The 24,200-nt window shown below is 45.5% G+C and overlaps 1 protein-coding gene across 5 annotated transcripts in view; it reads right to left on the reverse strand.

Annotated features, from left to right (window-relative positions):
• Positions 1-24,200, reverse strand: part of PDZD2 (PDZ domain containing 2) — a 309,977-nt gene that overhangs the window by 211,585 nt on the left and 74,192 nt on the right. For all 5 annotated transcript variants that reach the window (XM_048503183.1, XM_048503184.1, XM_048503180.1 and 2 more), the window contains exon 2: positions 4,402-5,273. In XM_048503183.1, coding sequence (XP_048359140.1) covers positions 4,402-4,877 — 476 coding nt within the window. In that variant the 5' untranslated portion in view covers positions 4,878-5,273. The remainder of the gene's footprint in view (positions 1-4,401; positions 5,274-24,200) is intronic.

A 24,200-nucleotide genomic window follows, 5' to 3' on the forward strand; every position in this document is an offset into this window, starting at 1 on the left:
ATGCTGCATTGGGCCTCTGCTGAAAGACTGAGATTAGTGGCCATCCTGGGTATCTGCCACTAACAATGAACCCTCTCCCAGTCCCCACCCCTGGATCCCCCCCAGAAGGGTTTCCCTTGTTCCTGTCTAGGACTATTTAGACTGTCACCAGCTCCTTGATCAGAGTATTTTCTGCTAAGAGAGCCCCTACACTCCCTAGTAGTCCTCATTTAATTGGGAAGCATCCTGGAATCTGCCATTCATAGACTATTTAGCACAGGGGTAGGGAACCTGAAGCTCTCCAGATGTTCAGGAACTACAATTCCCATCAGCCCCTACCAGCATGGCCAATTGGCCATGCTGACAGAGGCTGATGGGAATTGTAGTTCCTGAACATCTGGAGAGCCGCAGGTTCCCTACCCCTGATCTAGCACCTGTGACTCTTGCTTTTACTCCAACTAACCTTCACAAGGATGACTTACTGCACTTCTGCACTCCAGGGGATCTAGTGATCTACTGACCAACAACCTCCCCTTCTCCAGATATCCTTTTAGTAACATGTTTGAGGGAGGCTTGGTTATGGAGAACAAATTTCCTGCATTCAAAATAATAAGAAGATTACTAAAAAGAAAATATCCATACTCATACTCTGTACAGCAACATATCAATTTTATTAAGTAAAGGTACATACTCCCTTGACTAAACATACCCTGACTGCTATTATTCTAGGATAGGCTTTTTACTCTTAAAGTTACAATGGTCTATCAGTCATCCATTGAAATCTCTGTCCTATTTGCCTTTCCTCTGTAATGGTAGCCATCCAGATGGAGAAGGTGTGAGAGCTCCTTCCTCCAAGTTATCCCCAGATGGAATGAGCTAAAATGGATCACATTCCCTTCCCTTCCAGAGAATCAAACTACTCCATTTGCCCAGCCCCTGTAGCTTTGTCCTTCTCATCCGGTCCTTCTCAGGAATAGAGATTATCTAGCATTATATTTTGTGCTGTACCTTTGCATACTGATTTCCCTGTCTACAACACCCCTCCCTCTTTCTGACTGGGATATAAGGATTAATTCTCAAAAGATTATATCCTGAAAATCTTGTTCATTTGGATTCAAATCTAACTAATCTAGCACTTGGCATCCCCTGGTCTCTGTCACATTCCTGCCAGGGTATGAGTTAATTTATTCCTCTCTGCTAACTACAAGCATTTGAATAACCAAGTGTTAACCCCTGTGTGCTTGAGAGAGTCATTAGTGGAATGGGGAATGCTTGAGAGCAATTAGCTGCTCTACTGTTTCTTGTCCTTGTATTAGTACAAAAATGTCTTGGAACCAATGCAGGGCTTTATAGCCTTCAAACTCTTGAGAGTGCAGTGTAACCCAAAGTGGAGTGCATTTCTCCAGGCAGCACATATGCTTAGCCATTGGGGCCAGAGCTCAGGTCTGAGATGCAAGATTGCTCATTAATATTGGACTTCTTCTATGATGGTTTTGTTTTCATTCCACCCCAAAACCACAGGCAAATTAAAATATGCATCCTCTCTCACTGTTTTCCATCGTAGGATTCAAACCTAAGGTTAGACTTTTCCTTATGTCATGAGTGGCCAAACTTCAAGACGTTCCTGAAGTTAGGAGCGGCCAAATATTACTGGGAACTCCTCTAATCTTCAAACTTGGGATGCTAGCCTCCAGCTGGGTCCTAGGGATCGCCTGGAATTACAGTTCCTGCATGCTTGACATACTTGGCAAAGCAGCCACAATCTAACATTTCACAGACAAAATTTGTTCTAATCCTGCCTAATTCTTATGGGGCTTAACACCAGCTCACCCAGTGATCTGTAACAACTGCAGGGCTCGTGCCTCTAGCATTTGGTGAGATCAAAGTCCTCTTGGTGACCTGAAGGAACAGTTAGTACATCTGTGGCATCTGATATGTTAACCTCCCAATGCCGTGTTTCATGTCTGGTTAGCCACAAAACCTCAGTACTGTAAAGAGGAATGCTTTTTACCCACAAGGTATCTGCGAGAGAAGACTCAGGAAGGGTTTCCAGCTGCACCTCCACTGATCCCTAAAAATGTTTTGACCCCTATAGTGGTAGCGTGACAGAACAATAAACCAAAAGATTAAAAAAAAGTCTAGAACTTGATAGCTAAACAAGAGCATCTGCTCCTGAAGTAATAGCACAACTAGATTCGAGTCTATTCTTAGAAACCAACAATATCTTGGGGATATCTTTGAGAACTTTGACTCTCTGAAAATCTTGTTGGTCTCTAAGGTGCTACTGGACTTGAAGCTAGTTGTTCTACTGCAGACCAACATGAACAATCTTGGAAACTATGCTGAGGTAATAACAGGAATCCCTGAAGGAGAAATTAGCTGGGTGTCGGGAGGCCTGTTTATTATGGGGTTTGTTTTTGCTGCTTTCTGGTGGAATGGGTTAATTGCATTTCTAACTGACTTTTCTCTGTCTTTTGTGTGATGCTATACTGTACCAGGTGCTGCCCAAGGTCAATGCCTGGCTGTCTTCACTGTTATCTCCTTTGCAGTTCTTTTGGCGGGCATTCCCACAAGGGGGGGGGTGCACCCTGCTTTAACTATAGGGGTTTGCGCGGGCAAAGCTCAGTTCTGGCTTTAGCCAGGGAAGATCCTCATTACCAATAAACTACTGTTCTTCTACATGAGTTTGTTGCAGTTTTTGGGATTCTGACACTGGGATTGCTCCAAAACAAATAAGGCAGGAGGAAAATTAATTTAATTCAATTGATGCATACCTCGGCCTTTCCCAAAAAAGGGTTCAGGGTGGGTAACAGTGTGTGATAAATACACATCTACAGAATTAAATACACAATTACAGCCAAAAAATCTAATCTTAAAAATCAGTTATATATCAATATATATTGAATACTTGTTGATGGTATCTTACAATAACTCCTAGCCCCTATCACATCTAAAAGTGAAAAATATTCCACCTCATGGCAGGTCAAAGTGAAAAACTGTGGGACAATGGTTTCCCAAAAGACTGGCCCAAGCATAGAGTTGCCAGCCTCTGGGTGTGGCTAGAAATCTCCCCAGATTACAACTGATCTTTTAATGGCAAAGATCAGTTTCCCTAGAAAAATGGCTGCTTTGTACAGTGGTCTCTATGGCTTTAGGCCCTACTGAACACCCTTCTGCCTCCAAATCTTTCCCTCCCCAGGCTCTACCCTCAACTTCTCCAGAAATTTCCCAACCCAGAGTTGGCAACCCTAGCTCAGAAGGGACCTAGGTCGCCATTGGGGACCTCCAGAGATCCTCAGTGGTTGGGAAGGTTAGCCATAAGAGACTTCCTCTTGGAATCAAGAACCTAGGAACTAAATGTGGAACTTTTTCTTCAGCAGAGAGTCCTTACATCAGAAGGTTGGATCCATATTTAGGTGAGTGGGCTGGTACAACACAGCTAGCAGTCCATTCACACAAGGTACGCAAATGTCAGTTTCTGCAGTATTAATAAATGAATAGCAACCAACCCAATTTATACAAACTTACTGCAGCTCTGCTCACCCAGGCAGAAGTACAGTGGCTGTAGCAACACACACTGCTATTATATAACTTCAACACAACAATGATATGCCTATGGAGCAATGGAATGTACAAGAGCCGGTTCACACAATTTCATTCAATTTGGTTATGATATTTACACACAACCAAATCCCTTGCGCTATGTTTTGCACATATGCGAAAGACATTGGGGATACATTGCTTTTCTTTAGTGCAATCAGGCAATAAGAAGTCAATGTAGTGTTTCTGTTTGCACAAAAACAATTGCATGCATGGAACTATTTTGTGGAATACGCCCAACTCTCTAGGACACATGTATGTAAAAAAAGGTTGGCCACACTATTATAGAGAATGAGGCAGCAAACTACCAAGAGGAGCAAGGTAATACATTCACAATTAACTAATTTACCATTACACTTTTACTAGGAGAAAGGAATTAGATTTTCTGCTTTAGGTAACAAAACGTTTTGCTTCTTTACGCCATAACCCCCTGTATTCATTTATTTACTAAATTTGCATAAATATCTGTTCCAGTTTACAGCCTTGCAAACAACACAAATAAGAATATGCTAAAACTAAGATTAAAATCAATAAAACAGGACGGTGGGTCTAAACACACATTCCAAACAGAAGAATCCCTTCCAAAACCCTAGAAGAACAACATTATTTCTTCCAATTTCTTGAAAGTGGTAGAGTGCCTCCAGAGAGAGCTATTCTACATCACTAGGACAGCTACTGAAAAAACCCTAGACCAGTCTTGCATCTACACAACACGGTGCCCAGAACAGTACACAGAAAATATTTTTCCGGTCAAAAGCATTATGTGGCATTGTAAACGGGATATATCACTTATTGGCACCCAAATTTATGTAAGCTTCTTACCTTGCACCACTGATGTCCACTCCAACCATCAACTGTCCATTCAGTGAAAGGATCTCATCTCTCAAGCGGACCTTCCCACATTGCCCTGCTGGGCTGTTTTTCTTTAAGTCGGTGACCCAGATGCTTCCAACATCAAGTATCGGGCCTTTATGCCCCTTCCGTTTTCTCCCCACTCTTCGTTTTTCTCCGTAGTCCCCTAGAGCAGGTATGTTCCCAAAACTTAGACCAAGAGACTCAGTGTTTCCTGGATCCTTGGTAAGGTAAACAGTACAGATCTCCATGTCCACAGAATTTGCACCATATTGAAGTTTGCCCTCCTCCACTGAGAAGTTCAAGAGGATGTACTCCCTCAGCTTCTTGATGGCAGAATGGCAAAGCCTCTGCTCCGGCTCCTCTACTTCCTCCTTCAGGTGGTTCTGCAGCCACCGATAAAGGATGGGAAGAAACAGCACCGCATTCTCTGGCGTGATGGGCATTGTGATGACTCCAGGATTCCATTACGTGAAGAACTTTTTCTGGGATTGGGTAATTAAAGCTTGATTGACATGCCTTTCGGAATCAAGGTGTCTACCCACTTTACTAACAGACATACTAAAAAAAAACACAACAAAACAAAAAGAGGCCAACATAGAAGGCCAAAAATCAACATGAAACTCTCTCTTTCCTTCAGTTTGGCCAAAGATAACAGAATGTCCTTGGGGGGATGAAGAGAAAGAGTAAAGCCGACCACTCTGGAGTGCTTTCCCAGAAGAGGAAGGAAGCAAGGGGGGCTTTCTTGTTGGGCAACCTCCACACACAACAAATCACTCAGACGTCCGGTTTTCCACGAACAGCAATGGTGCTGATCCTTCACATCTATCAACCGATTTGACCTAGAAAGGGGGGAAACAGTACAGTTAAAACTATAATTCTCGTGTTCAAATAAAGGATTTGAGCTGCCTGCAGTGCTCATTAACAAGAAAGCTTTGCTTTAATGTTATTCTGTTTGGTCATTAATTCTGTAATCTGTTTATTTTGTTTCCTACAGACCAGGGTACTGGCTGAGCCATGGTGTTCTAAAAAGACAACACAAGAGGAACAAGAATGGGAACACAAAGGTATGTTTATGAACCTGAAAACAGATTTATTCACCTGTATATATAGACAAATCTTGCACCTGTCCACCAATGTACAAATCTAGTTTCCAAGATGCCGTTGCGTTCTAAGGGTGACCAAGAAACAAAATTCAAAGATCAACTGGAGAGGCAAACTCATGAGCTCCTTGCAGTAGAGCATTGTAAAACAAGGAATTTCACTGGAGTTCAGATGGAATGCAAAACCATGGGTTTAAGTATTACAAGAATGAGCTCTGGAAACCCATTTGTGTATCTTGTCTCCGTCCTCTCGTATGCTGCTTAGGAACTGGTTAATTTTTTCCCCAAAAACCCCCACAATTTGCTGTGAAATCAAAACTACATAAAAAGATTGAAGTCGACCCACGTGGTCCAGCGCCAAAGAATGAGGCAGTGGAGTAACATCTGGTGGAGATGCTTGTGAGGGCCCGGAGGTCCGATGTTCCTTGAGTCTCCAGCGTGCTGGTTCCTAACACCTTACATTGTGATTCTATCGGGGGCGTGTAGGGAGGAATGGAGGAGGTTCAGGGGCCCGGAGGTGGAAGTCATCATGTGATACATGATCTCTGCCTGGCCTACGTCTTGGAGAGGAAGCGTGGCGTCTGAGCCTAATCCTCACCTAGGGGCAAGACCATTGTCCCTAAGCCCAGTGACTGAGCCAGACAGTTCCACGACCAGTGACTCATAGGGGGGGGGGATGAGGTGGGGTGGGGTGCGACCAGAAGGCATTAGGGCGTGAGTGTTCCAGCTTTCGTGGTGCTATACTGGGTCAGCGGTGCATTACTACATCACCCTCCTTTTACATTTTAGAAGGGGAGGCCCGAGAAATGCTGGTGATTTGGGGGGCAGCTTGTCTCCTCAGCTGTTTGGTCGGGGATTGACCAGGCTGCTTGTGCAACAATGGGAACGGGTTTGCGGGCAGGGGAGAGTCGAGGGCTTCTTACACCGCGTTACAGGCAATGTGGGCTACATTAGGCGAAACAAGACCAGCGATGGGGCATACAATCAAAACCAATGCAGAGCTGTCTGATAGCACTTAACCATCCTCCCGGCAGCCAGCTCAGAGGGCTGATCTGTGGGGCAATACATGTACTTTAGACTGGATACAACCTTTTGAATTCCACTTTTCATATGCTGGATCAATTGGGAGTTATCAGAGAGATTAAAACAACACATATTATGTACATTCTCACAACCTTGGTGATGTAATAACAACAAAGTAATCAATGTGACACGATTATCTAGAGATTGGCTGACGAGGATTCCCTGTTTAGCACCAGGAGGCTGGGGCATCCAAGGCGGTGGAGGCAAATTGATGGACTACAGGACACAGGCCAGCCGACCAATAGTCTTAGCATTGTAGAAGCCCGAGTCCGGGGACTCCCACTAGGGAAGTTGCGAGGGGAGGCGAACTCCCAGCTTGGGAGAGGGCAACCGCATCGCTCCCGGCAAGAGGGTCGAGGGGGCAGAGTGGAGTGGCGGCCAGGCGCCCGGAGCTCCCTGAGGGTGGAGCCTGAGGCAGGGCGATGGTGGGGCGACTAAAAGGCAACAGAGAAGTCCAACAGAGCCGGAGCAGGGATGTAGCTGAAAGTTCTCTCCCATGAAGTCCAAGAACCCAACCCAGCCGAGAACAAGATGTTCCATTTACTGCAGGGGAATGTCCTCTCTGTCAGCGTGCAGTTCCAGTTGACCGAACCCGGTGAATGGGCCGAATTAGGTTCCTAGATCTCGTCAGCGAGGAATCTTGAGGCGCAGGTGGACTTCGTGATTAAGCGACAGTCTTGGTGACAAGGAAGCGCCGGCAGAGAGAGTTTGGACAGCGGGTCCCCAGTCAAGCTCATAGAAGTACTGATGGATGAAGCATTCATAAAAGGGGCTTAAGCCAGACTCAGCTAGAAGTCTCAGAGCTACAGAGCAGGGAACCAGGCAGAACTTAGCAGGCTCCCGACTCTAAAATTACTGGCCCAAGGCAGAAAGATGAGGCGTTGGCAGCTGACGGCAAACTGCTCAGATGTTGGTCTGGTGGCTTCGTCAGGGGGTGGCCCAGTGCCATGGCAGGAGGCAACAGAGCAGGCAAGGATGGTGGCCTTGAGTTGGTGATGATCACAAAGGCGGCACAGAGGTTCTCCAGGTGTCTCGGGGTAGCCTTGCTGGCGCAGCGCTGTCTTGAGCTTAGCTGGCGGTTGCTGGCGTTCCCAGGTCATCCGAGATGCTGGGAGCCCGTCTGGCGTCGGCGTGGCGTTCCGGTGGGCAACTGGGCAGGATCCCCTTCAAGAGATGTTCCATCTCTGGGATGGGAGTTAGTTTCCCTCCTGGCGCCATTCCATGGGCACAATGCCGATCATGGCGAGTCGGAATCCCGCAGAGCCTGTAGGAATAAGGACTGAAACACACCCCTTCCCAGGTTATAGGAGGGGCGGGTCCCGCCAATTTCCCGATTCTAGGCGGGTGGCCGGGAGATCCAAAGATAGGTTTTTATTGAGTTAGAGTTTAATGTGTGAGGCTATTTTGCAGACTGCGCGTGTAGTTGAAGGTTGCTTTTAATACGAATTCTGCTGGGGAGCCGCCTATCCTCTTCTTAAATTATTTGACAGGAGGGCAGGGTGCGTGGGACCCTGGGAGTAATGGGTATACATGCTTAATCAGAGTAGTGCGAAAGGGGCTTTGGAGCTCTTTTTTGGGGATGGAGTGCGTCAGGGAACAAAGGCATTCGGTTGAAGGCAGAGGACTCCACATGCAGAGGGGTTTTCCTTGTAGGGGATGTACTTACCGTGACCTTGGTGGCCACTTGAGGAGCTGGATGGTGCTAAAATTGTCGGGTATCTTGGGGAGATGCCGCCGCCCGAAACCACTCCCTTGAGGCGGTTTTATTAGCGTCTTAGAGCTGATGGTGCTATAATACCATGACCACTGGAGGCAAACTGGTTTGTGAGTGAATTTGGTCTGCGGCAGCCTCCTTTTTTAAACTGGGGCCTGTCTGGCAGTGCTGGGGAGGTATCGGGAGGCCGGGCCAGATTTCATCCAGGGAGGGCCAGTCAATGGCCCTCCCGCCTCTACTTGGTTGAAAGATAGAGAAAAGAAAAGAGAGAAAGGGGTGGTTCCCTCACGGGAAGTTTGAGAAGGCAATGAATTTACAATGAGTTAGTAGAGTAGATGGATTTATCCATCCCAGACTAAGATGCGTTTTGACCACGAAAACATGAGGTCTCTTCCCAAGTTAACATGGATGTCCAAGACGATGCAGTACCGTGGCTGGCAGCTCCAGTCCCTGGGCTGTGGACGTGGCCGAGGCCCGGATGCTCCGTCAGCGGTTGTTTCCCCACCCCAGATATGCGGGGCAAGCCTGGGGTGACCACTGGTCAGGAGCCACTCGGCTGTCCCTGATGACAGTCACATCAGCGGTGTCTACCAGGCCTTAAACATACATCCCTCTATAGCAAGCTCCAGATGCAGGCAGGAGCTTCCGATGGAATGTTCCATGATATGGTGGTGCTGGCTGCGCCATGTTGGCTGCGGAGACTTGTCGCCTTTATTGGGTCGACAGCCGGGCAGCGCATGGGGCAGGAGGATCGGCTAATGCGCCCAGCTGGTTCAGTGGGCAACTCCTGCCCAGGATGTTAGATCCCAGATCTGGAGATGGATGGGTCCCTAGTGCGTGGAGTCGATTACTCCGGGAATGATGAACACTCCCTGCTCAGCCGGAGCCTTAGGCCTTCCAGCCCAATAGTCGGTAGGGATAGGGTCCTCATACAGGTTGGGGCGACAAGGACCTCGTGGGGAACTTGAAGGAGATGGGCTGGGTGCCGTGGCCCGAGATGCCACAGGGGTGGGGAAGCGGTTTGGGCGTGGAGCCTTGGTGTCTGGAGTGTTCTAATATTCTCACTCCTTGAGTGGGCTGGGGAGGCAGCCGGGCCTTGAGTTTCCAGCGGGCAGTGCAGCTTCTCAATGGAAACCTCTCTGGCATCGTGGGCACCAGGTCTTGGGCAGCCTTCTCACTGAGGGAGAGACCCTCCTCCATGAGTTATAGGCCCCCACCGGAGCTGCCTACATTCCCGCCAGTGTCGGGGTCTGCATGGTTAAAGCAATCATCCTGAGGCTGTCCCTGGCGGTGGAGAGGTGCGGGGAGGGCTAGCTTGGTGAGTGAGGAAGATCCGATGTCCTGTAGGCCTTAAGCATGTCGGCCAGTTCAGGGTCTTTGCCCAGGCCACGTGATGATTGCTCTGCGGCACTCCCGTGGGCGTTCTCCTTAGCGGTAGCATGAGGAACTCGTTTTGGGCCTCTTAAGCTATCTACTGCCCTCTTGGCTTCCCTGGAGCCTGTTCTAGGCTTCGGCATAGGGCTCTTGGGGCTTTTGCCCGTGGTATGGCGGAAGCTCTGTGTGGAGCTGTAGGGTAGGGACCTTGACAAACGCCAAAGCGCCTTTCGGAGGCGACCGTAAGGAGTGGCCTCAGGCAGGACAATCTGATTGTTGCAGGGTTGCACAGAAGGCATGAAGCCGTAAAGCTGTCGCGGCCCGGTGTGGCGCCCGCCCGGGCTGAGCTGCCCTGTAAGCATTGCTGGCGGAACTAAGCTTTCCCAGATCACAAATTGTGCAGGGCTCAGGGCATCGCGGAAGGTGGTCTTCCAGTGCGTCGGAACCATTAAGTGATTTCCTCGCGCTGATTGCCTCTAGCATGCCTCTCCGTGAGGCTAGTGATTCCTACGTCCCGCGTCGCTTTGCGAGAAGCTCAGTGAGGATGTTATGGCTTAAAGAGGCGATTGCTTTCGACCAACCCGCTGAACGTACCATCCTCCCTTGGTATCTGTGAAATGGACGGGGCACAATGCGAGAACTCGGCATGATCTTCCGTCCAGGGGTTTCTTTCTTTTACGGATCGTGGCTAATATGCTCTGCGAGTTTTGAAACCAGCGCCATTGCGATGGCTGAAAGCGGAGGTCGCGGTGGCCGGAGAAAATGGCCAGACAGAAGGGGCGGAAGTGAAATGGGCGGAGGAGAGCAAGGGGGCAGAAGGACAGGCGTCCAATTTAGCGGATAGAAATTCCGAAGTTTGAAATTGAAGGTGAAAGATCGAGGAGAGTGACCTACAGCAAGGGAGCCATGGGTCTGCAGGCTGATGGCTGACCTTAACATTGTCTCCCGCGTCAGTAGCAGTGACATCGGCGAGGCTCAATGCGAGAAAATGCGCCCGATGTTTTCCCAGTCCGCAGATTCAATGTCCCCCTTCTGGGTACCATGGACATTGAGCACAATCTCCTCAACCAATTTGCGCAGCTCCCTATAACTACGGAGACCCTGCCGCGTTGCTTCGCAGCTTTCAGTTGGATTAGCGTGCTTGTCATAAGCCCTGCTTTTGCAAACTCCCATACTCACCGGTGTTCCGTCGGGCGAAGAGTGTCTAGGGCCGAGTCTCTGGATCGCCGATCCAGAGGACAAGCTGATACAGCGGTGTGGTCCCTGGATGCGCCGATCCAGCGGACCGATTTACCCTTGACCCTTCAGGCGGCGGTGAGCAGGGTGGAAGTTCGAGGATTCGGGTTTTGACACCAGCGATGCGATATTGCGTGGTCAGCGCAGAAGCGAGGCGAGGCGGAGATAACATCTGGTGGAGATGCGCCAGCAGCGGAGGCGGAGGTCCCGTGTTCCCTAGCGAGTCTCCAGCGTGCTGGTTCCTAGCACCTTTATTGTGATTCTATGGTGTAGAAGGGAGGCGAGGAGGAGTTCGGGAGAGCGGGAGTCGGGAGATGTCATGTGATGCATGATCTCACCTGGCTACGTCTTGAGGAGGAAGGGCGTGGCGTCTGAGCCTAATCACCTCACCTGGGGGCAAGACCAGTGTCCCCTCGCCCGGTGACTGAAGCAGACAGTTCCGCGACCATTGACTCACTTAGGGGATGAGGTGAAGTGCGGAGTGCGACCAGAAGGCCGTAGGAGCGTAGGTGTTCCAGCGCTCGACCACGGTGCTGCTGGGTCAGCGGTGCATTACTACAAAAGATAGATGGCACTTTGCTCTCCTGGCCAGAAATCAGGACGATAAACCACAGTTAAAATTACAGCCCGAGGCTGAGGTCAATAGCACAAGCGATGGTTGGGTACAAGGAAGACTTTGGTCTTCCAGCTGTATGTAAAGATATAAGAGAGCAGGGAGTTCTAGAGTTTCGGGTGAAGTGGGTCTCCACAAATTTCCAGTTGCTTTCACCATACTGGATATATTAAGAAAAACCTGGAAAACTGCCATTAATCTTAAACAACCTACCTTCAAAATCCCCACATCATTTCCCCCAAGTCAGATGCTCCAAGTGTACCTTCATTATTTTTGTGCTGGATACATAGTGAAGGTACATGAGCCAGGTAGACTCACGTCATCCCTTGGATCGGGCCCCCTCAGTAATCGTGCGAAAAGGGGGCCAGTTGGAATGACAACTCCATACCCGTGCCTCCTCGGGCACCATGCCCAAAACCCCAGTATGTATTGTGCAGGTCAGGAGCGAGAGTATCTGACTCCTCGTCTTCCTCGTCTGGGTTGTAGGGCTTCTTCCGCCCTGGATTCCTTCTCTGCCCCAGGCCCCTTCTCCACCTGGCAGCTGCTCTGTCCCCAGGTCGGGGTCACCTGCGGGCTTGTTCGGCTGCCCGTTGCCTGTTGGCAGCTCACCTGTAACTCCATTCGTACCGGACATGAAGCCAAGTGCGGGCTGCTGTGAGATTCGTCTTAATGTCAGACCCCACGTCTGAATGACAAGTATTGTGCTGATGATTCATCTTCCCCCTTTTTGCACATAAAAATCCCACAAAAATCTCCATATGGCTACTAAGCCTACAGTTTTTGTAACTTCTGAGCCACTGGAGTGCTTATGAAGATTCCATAACACCTGGGCAGGTGAGCTTTACTGCAGATAAGAGCTCTTACTTAGAGCTCTTACAACCTAGAACTATGGAAATGTCAAATGCTGTTGCCACATTTAACTGAGTTTAAGGGGTTGGGTTAATCTATTCTGGAGAAGAAAACTGAAACAACACTATTTTTCAAGTTTATGAGCTCTGTCATTTATTCTAAAAACTGCAAGAATATCAAGTATCTCAATAAATTATCCAAATCTGGCTTTGTCCTTACAAATAGATGGATTATGTTAGAACTGGAATCAAGTGTAGCTGAAAAGACTTGTCACCAGAACTGGGTGTCTGTATAAAGAACAGGGTTTACAAATATTTTGCTTTATCAAAACATTCCCAAAACATTTTGGGATATCCTGAATACTCTCACACTTCTGTGTCATTCTAATGAATTGAGCTTTTCCTTCCTTGCATCTCTTTCCCAGGAGAACGTCTGAAGTGCCCTCAGAGTCTTATTTCCTGGTTTACAAAAATATATTAATGATCATTAAATGTCCTGTTACTGACTGATTTATTTGACTACCTTCTTCAGACTCCATTTCCTTCAGGGCTGCATTTCTGACACAACCAAAACCCTAGCAGGCACACCAGTTTTTATTCACATCATAGACCCTCCATGATAACTTTTAAATTCATGTCTAAGAGCCACAATGGAGACTTCCAGTGATACTTCCACCCATTCCGGCAGCTTCCTCTGAGAGCAGAGCCTCATATCAGATTTGTGGGCTCAATGTCTTCTCTAGTCACATTTAAAGCTCACCAGCATAAAGAAGGATTGAAGTGGACCCCTGGCAAGAACAGGCGATTCTTTGGGGAGACGGGGACCCTTGCCAAATTGGGGCGGAGACTGCTATCTTAGCAGCTGCAAGCAACTCCTACAAGAGCATTGCAGCATTCAGGGAAAGAAAGCCCACCCATTTGATACAAAGGAACTTGTGAAGTATAAGGCTCAGGTGCAGTTTTCACTCCCGTAATTGTAAGAAATTTAAAGAGGACTTTTGGGAGTTACCTTCACCAATCCCTGTTTGGAGGAACTGAAAACTAGCCTCTTTTCTTATGAGAAGTCGCATGGAAATTACAACCCTGCCCAGATTGTCAAAAAGCAGGAAGGGGGTGGACTGACAGCAGGTTGTGAATAAAAACAACCTGCTTTATTTAAGGACCATCTACTTTGAGAGTTTTTTGTGTTGGAGACTTTCATCTTGGAGTATTAATACAGAGATATTTAATAAATAAGTTACAATTTTGGTTACTTTTACTTGAGAAAATGGCACCTCAAAAGTAGAATGCCCAAGTGCAAAGCGATGCACAGATGCCCGATAGATATACTGCTCAGGAATTGCTGACTAAAATTAATGTCAGAAACTATACTGGATACCAGTAGAAAAGTGAACAAAATAGATAATGATTTGAACAACATTAAAAAGTTGCAAAAATTACTACTCTGAAACAAGGTGTTAATCATTTGTTGGACGACTTTAAAACCATGAACATCAGGATGGATGTTTTGGAAGAAAAACTCACATCTTGGGAAAAACAAAAATAATGTATTGTTATTGGAAATAATATGAAAAGAAGAGTCTTAAGGTTTAAGACTATATACCGTGTTTCCCCGAAAATAAGACAGTGTCTTATATTAATTTTTGTTCCCAAAGATGTGCTATGTCTTATTTTCAGGGGATGTCTTATTTTTTCTGTGTTCTGTTCGTCGGGCATGCTTCCAAACAAAAACTTTGCTACGTCTTACTTTCGGGGGATGCCTTATATTTCGCACTTCAGCAAAACCTCTACTACGTCTTATTTTCAGGGGATGTCTTATATTCGGGGAAACAGGGTATGAATTAGATACTGAGAATGTTACTCAAAGGATGATATAGATTCTAGCTGATTTTCTTGGAAAATCTGAAAATGGGATGAATGTGCAAATGGATGAGGCATTTAGGATTCATTCAAAATTTGCTAAAGGAAAGAAAGTCCCAAGGGATATTTTAATAGGTTTTGTAAGAAAATCTCTTGAGTTTGAGTTTTGGATTTATATCCCCCCTTTCTCTCCTATAGGAGACTCAAAGGGGCTGACAATCTCCTTGCCCTTCCCCCCTCACAACAAACACCCTGGGAGGGGGGTGGGGCTGAGAGAGCTCCGAGAAGCTGTGACTAGCCCAAGGTCACCCAGCTGGCGTGTGTGGGAGTGCCCAGGCTAATCTGAATTCCCCAGATAAGCCTCCACAGCTCAGGCGGCAGAGCGGAGAATTAAACCCGGTTCCTCCAGATTAGATACACGAGCTCTTAACCTCCTACGCCACTGCTGCTCTTGGAGATGAAATATTACATATGCAGTATGAAAATAAACTGAAAGTAAATGGGAAAGAGGTCATAGTGATGAAAAAGATTCCTTATAAATGGCTGAAAATGAGAAAAGATTATAATGACCTAACAGATGTTTTAAAGAAAAATAATATTTATTTTAAATGGGAAATCCCAGAAGGCTTATCTTTCCAATTTAAAGGTGTAAGAAGAAGGATTTTGAATGTGCAGGAGACCAAAGATTTTTTGCATAAGCATAAAAAAGAGTTAGAGGCAATGGAAATTTGGAGTAACTTAGTATTTATGGCAATGTTTGAGAGATTGAATTGTGTGTTAATGGTTTAAATAGTCCGAAAAAGAGGAGAAATGTTTTTGGTTATTTATATCCGATACATTTTCAAGTAATTTTTCAATGGAACTGATGTGCTGTCGGATTACAACAGTTAAATATTTAGGAATTATAATATCTATAACTAATTTAAAGCTTTTTCAAAATAATTATGAAAAATTCTGGAAGAATGTAAAGAATGATTTACAAAGCTGGGGTAGATTAAAACTATCATTGATGGGGAAAATCTCTGTAATAAAGATGAATATCCTACCAAGGATTTTATTTCTTTTTCAGTGTATTAACTCTTCAATCGTTAACTCTGATATGCCGTTCAAAAGCTAGCAAACAGATTTAACAAAATTTATATGGGGTGTGTGTGTGTGTGTGTGTGTGTGTGTGTGTGTGAGAGAGAGAGAGAGAGAGAGAGAGAGAGAGAGAGAGAGAGAGAGAGAGAGAAAGCCCAGGATTAAATATAAACTATTGTGTGATACAAAGAACAGGGGGGGGGGGGGGCTGATGCTACTGAACCTTAAATTGTACTTTGAGGCTACATGTTTAGTTTGGCTAAAGGAGTGATTTATATTGAAGAACTCCAGACTTCTGATGTTGGAACACACAAGCCTTAGATTCGGTTGGCATGCCTATCTCTGGTATAATATGAACAAAGCTAACAAGCACTTTCTCCATCATCCTGTTAGGTTTGCACTGTAAGAGTCTGGAAGATATATACAAAGACTTTATCCCCACATGCTGCTTTGGGTCTTACCACATGAAGCGTTGCATGGTAGATGCTGATCAGAGAAGGATAGGTGGATAAAGTATTCAGATGTAGTTGAAAAACAAGTAAGGATTGGAAAATTAGAATATAGACTAAGGTCACAGGAGGAGATAAATGTGTAAGGGAGAAACTGTGACTGGTAGTTATACAGACAGCTCAAGAATTGTTTTGATAAAGATAAATCTTTAAAGATTGCAACAGACATAGATGTATTAAAGAATCCATTACTGAAGATAGATTTACATTTGATCAAAATGATGTATGAAGTTTGCCTAGCTTTAGGTATGGAGAAGAGGAATGTAAAGGATTATGTGATTAGTTGGGCTAGAAATGTGGGACATAATATTATGATACACACCTGGAAAAAATTATGGACCAAAGATTTAAGTTTCACTAAGAGTTACTTTGTTAAAGAGAATTATTATAAAATGTTTCATTGCTGGTCCATAACACCTCACAAGCTGGCTAAGGTGAAAAAAAGGTTCTGACAGGTGATGGAAACGCAGAGAAGAGACAGGTACTCTATTTCATCAACGGGGGTCATGCAGGAAGGCTGGGGGTGGGTGGGTTTGGCAACAGATCCATAAAGAAATATCAAAGATTTTAAATGATAAGAGGGAGAGGAAGCCTGAAATTTATTTGCTAGGAATTTTAGATGCAAAGAAAGATAAAAGATATGCTGACTTGTTCAGATACTTATCTACTGCTGCAAGAATAATTTGGGCCAAGATTTGGAAAATTTCAAAGATTCCAATGGTGCAAAAATGGCAACTTAAAGTCACAAAGTTTGTAAGACTGGCTAATTCAAATCAGAGTGGAAAGTATGGGTAGATAACATTGTAGTTGGCTGTGTAATGCTATTGCATGCAGATGGTGTAGACCCTTCCCCGGCAAATAACACACCAAACCAGATCTTGGAAATAGATTGGGCCGCAGCCCAATTTATTAATTAGTAAAACATCAAAAACACTTAAGAAGCTCGGCAGACAAACGAGTTGCAACATCATGCCATCCCCAATCTCCATTGGGGTGGATACCCCTTGGGTTCAACCCTTCCTGCTGGGGTAGCGGGCACCGGCTAAGCCTACCGGCTTGCCTACCGGCCCGCCCCGCCCCCACCTGCTGGGGTGGCAGGCACCAGCTAAGCCTACCGGCTTGCTTACAGCGACGTTCCGCCCCTCAGTGCACAATCATGAAGTACTGGCCTTCCAGCTCAAGCTTCTCCCCCCAGATATTGCTTGATTCCACGCCAACCCGCCAAGCCGTGACATAGGAGATACAGTTATGCACGTACAACGTTACGCACGTCACCGATTAACTACGGAACTAGGGGAGGTGGGTGGGTCAGGATATGCCATGTGAGCCTCGGCAAGCCAAGAAGGCCGAGGCTCGGGGTGTGGCGCTTTTATGCGTCTTGCTGCTCCCGCCTTTTTCAGCTCGGGCCAATCGTTGCAGCTCCCTGCAACTTCGCCCTATGAGCTGAATGCCCCCTTCCTCTTTGCCTCTTGTTGCTCACCTCTGCCGCAATGGCTGCCACCGGTGACTCGATGGCTGCTATTAGTTATAAATATAATGCTATGAATAGTTAATTATATATAAGACTGAAGAAAGTTGGTGACGATAACTGGAAGCAGAGATCAATGCTTATTTTTAATTGTCTTTTTCTTATTGGTAATGTTGGATAGCGGTATTGTCATGTAATATATTGTTACATCATTTGTACTGCAACTGTATGAAAAACTTATTATGTTAAAAAAGAACTGACTTTGAAAACAAAGAAGAACACAGTGATAACTCTGGGTGATGATGAAACAGGAATATGGAATGTCAACCCAGGCTTGGAATAACAAATTCACAATGTGTGAACAAGAGATATTTCTTCTTAAAACAGAGAACTAAAGCCCAAGCTGCACTCTCCAGTATGAGTATGCAGATATTTCCAGAGGTGTTTCTGTCAATTGTCCTGACCTAAATACTCAATCACTTAAGGATTCTGGCACTAAGAAGAGTTTGCCCTTGTTAGTCCTTGGATGAGAGGCCATTGAGAAAGCCCATGGTGATGGAGAGGCAGGCAATGGCAACCCACCTCTGCTCACCTCTTGCCTGGAAAACCACGTGGGGTCGCCATTAATCAGCTGTGACTTGACAACACTTTCGAACACTATCTTTCACTCACGCAGTGTAAATGTGGGGGAGGGCAGCACAAAAGGAGAATCTTAACCCACTTTTTATACACAAAGATAAACCTTAGTAGGTTTTCCAATGGAGAGATTTCATAACCACAGCACATCAAGAAAAAGAGAGCTTGCCTGGACATCACAGGGGAAAAATGTTCTTGGTCTAATGTAACAAGGCAATTCTTATGTTCATAATGCTGAAGAAAAGGTACATGAGCACACAGAATCATTGAAATGGAAGAGACCACAAGGGTCATCCAGTCTAACCCCCTGCCATGCAGGAATACACACAATCAAAGTACTCATGGCAGATGGCCATCTGGCCTCTGTTTAAAAACCTCCAAGGAAGGAGACTTCATAATTCTCCCAGGCAACATATTTCACTGTCAAATGGCCCTTACCATCAGGAAGTTCTTCCTAATGTTTAGATGAAATCTCTTTTCTCATAGTTTGAATCTATAACTCCATGTCTTGTCTCTGGAGCAGCAGAAAACAAGCTTGCTCCCTCTTCAACATGACATCCCTACAAATATTTAAAGATGGCTACCATGTTACCCCTTAACCTTCTCTTCTCCAGACTAAACATACCCAATTTCCTAAGTCTTTCCTCGTAGGGCATGGATTCCAGACCTTTTACCATTTTGGTTGCCCTTTTCTGGACACAGTCCAGCTTTGGCAATACCCTTCTTGAATTGTGGTGCCCAGAACTGGACACAGCATTCCAGGTGAGGTCTGACCAGTGCAAAATAGAGTGGTCCTATTACTTCCCTTGATCAGGACTCTATTGATGCAGCCCAAAATCACATTGGCTTTCTTAGCAACCACCTCACACTGTTGACTCATGTTCAGCTTGTGGTCTACTAAGACTCCCAGATCCCTTTCACATGTAGTGTTGTCAAGCCAGGTATCATATTCATATTCATAGTACTTTCCCATAAGAGCATTCCTGATGCGTCGGATCAAAAGTCAATATAATCCAGTATCCTGTTTCCAACTGTGCATGTCTAAGTACTTCTGGGAAGCTTGTAAGCAGGACAGAAAGCAGATGCTGTCCCAGGATGCCTTCGCACATCAACTTCTCTTCTGCTGCCTAGACAGCGAACAGCAAGAGGTCAGTCCACGTAACCAAATGGCCACGACAGCTACAGCAACTGACAGAATGCTGATGCTGTCCGCCGAAGCAAACTCCGAGGACCCGATACAGCTGCATCAGCTTTATACCGGATTGTTCCAGTGTGTGCCAGAGGATCTGTGGGAAAGTCTGTCTAAGACTATGATCCTCATGGCTAATGATCCAAGCAGACAGAGAATGGATCCAATCAAGATTCTCCAGGGACAGACCTCAGAACAAACTCCTCCCATAAGGCAGAACAGTAAAACATGAGAACAGACTTCTCTGGTGAAGATCAGGAGACCGCAGCCTCTGCAACAGTTTCCCCAGCATATAAACAGCTAGATCCAGAGGAGCCTGCTCCCTGGGCTGACATTCCATCTGAGGATCACCAATTTATTGGCCACAAAACAGCAGGCCCAAAAGCTTCCATGATGACTACCAAGAACACTAGGAAGTGGCCCAGCATAGGAGGAACACCTGGCTTGTGACCCATGCCAATTCCACAATTCAAGACTTCTCTGAATCCATAGCTCATTGCAAAAACCACAGCCCAACTAGCTTCTTGCAGGATAATGCCCTATAAAAGACACATGAGAAAAGCAGGGCTGCTTCCTCTTAGAGAAACTTATTTAGTGTGTGGAACATGAAAAGCTATGGTGGGTTTTAATAGAAATGGGCAGCTTTGGAGGGCAGAGTCTCCCTGGTTTTGGTGAACTACTAATAGCATTGGTTGTGGTGGGTTTTCCGGGCTGTGTGGCCGTGGTCTGGTGGATCTTGTTCCTAACGTTTCGCCTGCATCTGTGGCTGGCATCTTCAGAGGTGTATCACAGAGGAAAGTCTGTTACACACTGTGTCCAGTGAGAAGGGAATGTTTTAGTGAGATATAAATTGTCATGTCCTGGGTAGGGAACCAATCAGTAAGTGTTTGGGTGGAACTTGCTATGCAAAGGTGTGGTTGATAATATAGCATTGCAGGTGGGGGTTTTCAGTCCAAGGAGCGATTCTCATTTGCATTCCCTGCAGGGAGTGATTCACATTTGCATTCAGTCCAGGGAGTGATTCACATTTGCACAAAGTACTAATAGCACTGTACTAGAGTAGCCATTTAGTGGTCTGTCTTGGCAGTTCATATTCCTAGAATTCTACAAAACATAAGCAAAACTGAGAATCACTGACATTATATATCTGCGGTGTGCTTTAATCCCTTGTATACAGTGCTAAAACTTGGAAGATCCCAGGCCTGATAGAAGCATGGCTTAGATGGAAAAATATATATCCAAAACAAAGAAGCACACAAACATCTGCCTCAAGATAGGCGGCCATTTTTATAACTGTAATAAAATATTTATTGGCATTACAGCATCTCATAACTGCAACCTTTGTCCACCTAAGTGTAACTGAGTGACCATTCTTGGCTTCCACGAGACATTGGAAAATATAAGGGGTCAGAATGCTTTGGCACATCTGCAAATGTGTTTAATTCTTCTCCCAAGTCCTTTCCTGTAAGCTCCGATAAACATTGCTCAGGAAACAAGGGGGGGGGGGACCTCATTGTGATCCAACGTATTCCTTTCAAAACACACCCACACCGAGCACATGAGTTTCTAATGCCTTTACTCTGAATTTCACAGCTGACAGATTCAGAATGGAGAAAGGAAATATTCAAATCCAGCCCTGCAAAGCTGTTAGGTTTGTCACGCTCCTTGCAATATAGAGCCGTTCCTTGCCCAAGGACTCTACCCTTTTCCCAACAGAGAAACATTAGAAGGGCACTAACACTAGAAGGGCCCCTCTTGTTGCCCTGCGCATTGGCTATATATTTGACCATCTGCCAACCCCCTCCCTCCCAGGGTTTGACCACTGGGGTCTGATACCAGACGTCTCTTATTATTAATCACCTACTGATGGTCACTGCTGCTATAGTTTTATAGTTTTAAGGTTTTGTATTATTTTAACTGGGGCTATTTGATTTGTTTTATTGTGTTGTTGTTTGTTGTTGTACACCGCCCTGAGCCCTCCAGGGGTAGGGCGGTTTATCGAATGAATGAATGAATGAATGAATGATGTTAGTGACTTCTAAAATATTAGGAATGTAAAGAGTGACAGGTGTTCTTAGCCCATGGTGACTTGCCAGCCTGGTGCAAAGATTGTGACATTATACACTGTTTAGATTGGTAGATAGTGCTGGGGAAGATGTTGGCCCCAATTTTGTGAAATGTAGTTGCGTGATCCTGGAGGACAAACTTACATTATTCGGCAGAAAGTTAAAGATCAGGACCTCAAAGGTAGCATTCTCAGAAGTGCTACCGGCTCCATGCACAGAGCCAGCTACACAGGGTCTCAATGCGCGGATGATAAATTGGTGCCAGGGAACCTTTCTGGGACAAACCAAACCTGTACAAAAGAGATGGGCTTCATTAGAACCAAAACGGAACCAGGCTGATGGTGAATAATATCAAAAAGGTGGCAGAGCCGCTGTTAAACTAATCCTGGGAGCGGGAGGAGAATAAGAAGAGTGGTTTCATACCCTGTTTTTCTCTATCTTTAAGGAGTCTCAGAATTGCTTAAAAACTTCTTTCCTTTCCTCTTCCCACAAAATATACCTTGTGACACAGGTGGGGCTGAGAGAGTTCTGAGAGAACTGTGACTGGCCCAAGGTCACCCAGCAGGCTTCATTTGTAGGGGAAACAAACCCAGTTCACCAGATTAGAGTGCCATTCTTATGGAGGAGTGGGGAATCCAACCAGAGGTGGGATCCTACCAGATCTCACCACTTCTCTAGAAGTGGTTACTAATTTTTTCTGAGTGCTGAGAAGGGGTTACTAAAGCAACCTCCCTGCCCAATAGCCCCATTGGAGCTACGCCACTGTTTGAATCCCACCACCATCAGAACCTATTAAAATTTTTGGATCCCACCACTGAGTACAACCCCATTCAGGACAGTTGACACTTGAAGTCCAAGTTCCTTAGAACAGTAAATACTCCACTGTTTCCAAACTCGTTAGTGTTCTTGTTGCCTTCAGAGTTTCAAAGATACACCAGTGTAGGTTCCTCAGTAATATGAGGGTTTGCTCATTAACCAGGTGAAAATGCAGGTGAATCTGGTCCGGCATCCTCTTTCAAGTAGTGATCAGCCAGGTGTTTCCTGGAAACCCAGAAGCAGTGTATGAAGACTGCTTGTCCCCAGCATCTTATCTGCCAAGATTCTACTTCTGAACACCACATTATTCAGGGCGGGCTCTGGGTTAGTGCTCTGGGATTGTCCTCTAGCCCAAGGAGCTAGATGGGGTGCCATGGGGCTGTCTCTTATGAAATATCCTGTATGTGGGTTAGAAGCACACACATATCATGTGTGGAAACTACACTCCAATATACGTACCCCACAGATTTTTCCTTTTGCTTAAGAAAAATTCAACCTTTCTCCTCCTAAAATGCAGGTGGAAAAGGAAAGCCACAATTTATATATACATGTACCCTTCATAATAGATTTAAAGCATGTGCATATTTTATGGTTTGACACACAAGTAAAGAGTTTAAAGCACAAAAGTTTCTTGAAACAACCCTGAAGGGAAAGGAAAGTACTCCCCGCACACTAAGAAAGAACTCCCTACACGCTCAGAAAGTATTCCCCGAGAGTACTCCCCACACGCTCAGAAATTATTCCCCAGACTGGTTTGCAGGCATCAGTTGATTTGATAACAGAAGTCTGGTAAACCCTTACTCAAATTAAGCCCTCAATACAGCCCTTTATTAAAGTATGACAAGCTGCAAGCTTCTGATAAGGAAACAGACTTCAGTTTCATGTATTATATTAAGCAGCTGTGTGGCACCGGATTTTGGAAAATGTACCCAAAAAAGAGGTCTTGGAACGGTCCTTTTTAAATAAACGGTTTAGCACTAGACTCAATCAGGAATCAGAGCTCCCTGATTCTCTCTGCATTTACTCTGCCTCCAGTCTCTTAAACGTCTAGCAGAAAATTCTTAAATGTCAGACTTTTTGGGGTCAGTTCTCTGCCGGAAGCATCATTTCCCCAGTCCCTGCCAAGCTACAAAATCCCACCTCATGAATGTACATATTTTGCTCAAAAAAAACCAACCCGATGCTAATTTACCATTAAAAATTATTTTGCTCTTCCAGACATCACAAAAAAATTAGGATGCAAATGAGGGTGCAGAGGGAGGATAAAAACAAGTCTTGCTCGGGAAGAATCCTAGCTTGCAGTCAGAAGCAAAAATAAACCAGAGGTGAGAGTGACATAATGTTTCATTCAGTTTTATTACCCTATTGTTATTTTTAAACCTCATTTTGCCTCATTTTCTGAGCCATTTTCATCCTTTATCCGTGGGCCCACAAAAGCCATCAAACACTTTGCTTCTCCTGTCAACCTCTTAATTCTAAAGCAGCTTTTATTCTCTTTGAACATCCTCCGAAAGAACCACTTCCATATGCTCCTTCCTAAGCCCCTCAGAGTTTATAATTTTATCTGTTAAATATTTACCATGAAAATTCACTTGATAAATCCTCTCAGCCTGCCTCAGTTCCAATCAGCCTTTCCCGAGAACCCCCTCCCCAGTTCTTTTTGAAAGAGCTTGGCTAAGTGTGTCATTGCCAAACTTTTTCACACCTCCCATTTACTGTGAGGGTACATAATTTAAAAGTGGAAGTATGTAAAAATGGACCATTCCATCGAGCACAGTTAATGTATTCGTTTTATTTTTATCACACCTTCTGCCAGTGATCTTCCCCCGTCTTCAATTTTATGCTCACGATCACTTTGTGAGGTAATTTAGTCTGAGATAGGATTACCAACCTCTAGATGGGGGCTGGAGATCTTCTGGTATTACTACAGATCTGCAGCCATCCCCTAGGAAAAAAATGTGCTTTGGAAGTTGGTATCGATGGCATTATAGTTCACTGAGTACCCTCCTTTCCCTAAACACTACCCTAAGCTCCATTCACAAATCTCCCAGAATTTCCAGGTAACCCGCCTAGGCTGAGAACGGGTCCAGAGGAGGGCAACCAAAATGGTAAAAGGTCTGGAATCCATGCCCTACGAAGAGAGGCTAAGGGAGCTGGGGATGTTTAGTCTGGTG

Source organism: Sphaerodactylus townsendi, linkage group LG07 (assembly GCF_021028975.2).
Source record: "Sphaerodactylus townsendi isolate TG3544 linkage group LG07, MPM_Stown_v2.3, whole genome shotgun sequence".
Taxonomy (NCBI): Eukaryota; Metazoa; Chordata; class Lepidosauria; order Squamata; family Sphaerodactylidae; genus Sphaerodactylus; species Sphaerodactylus townsendi.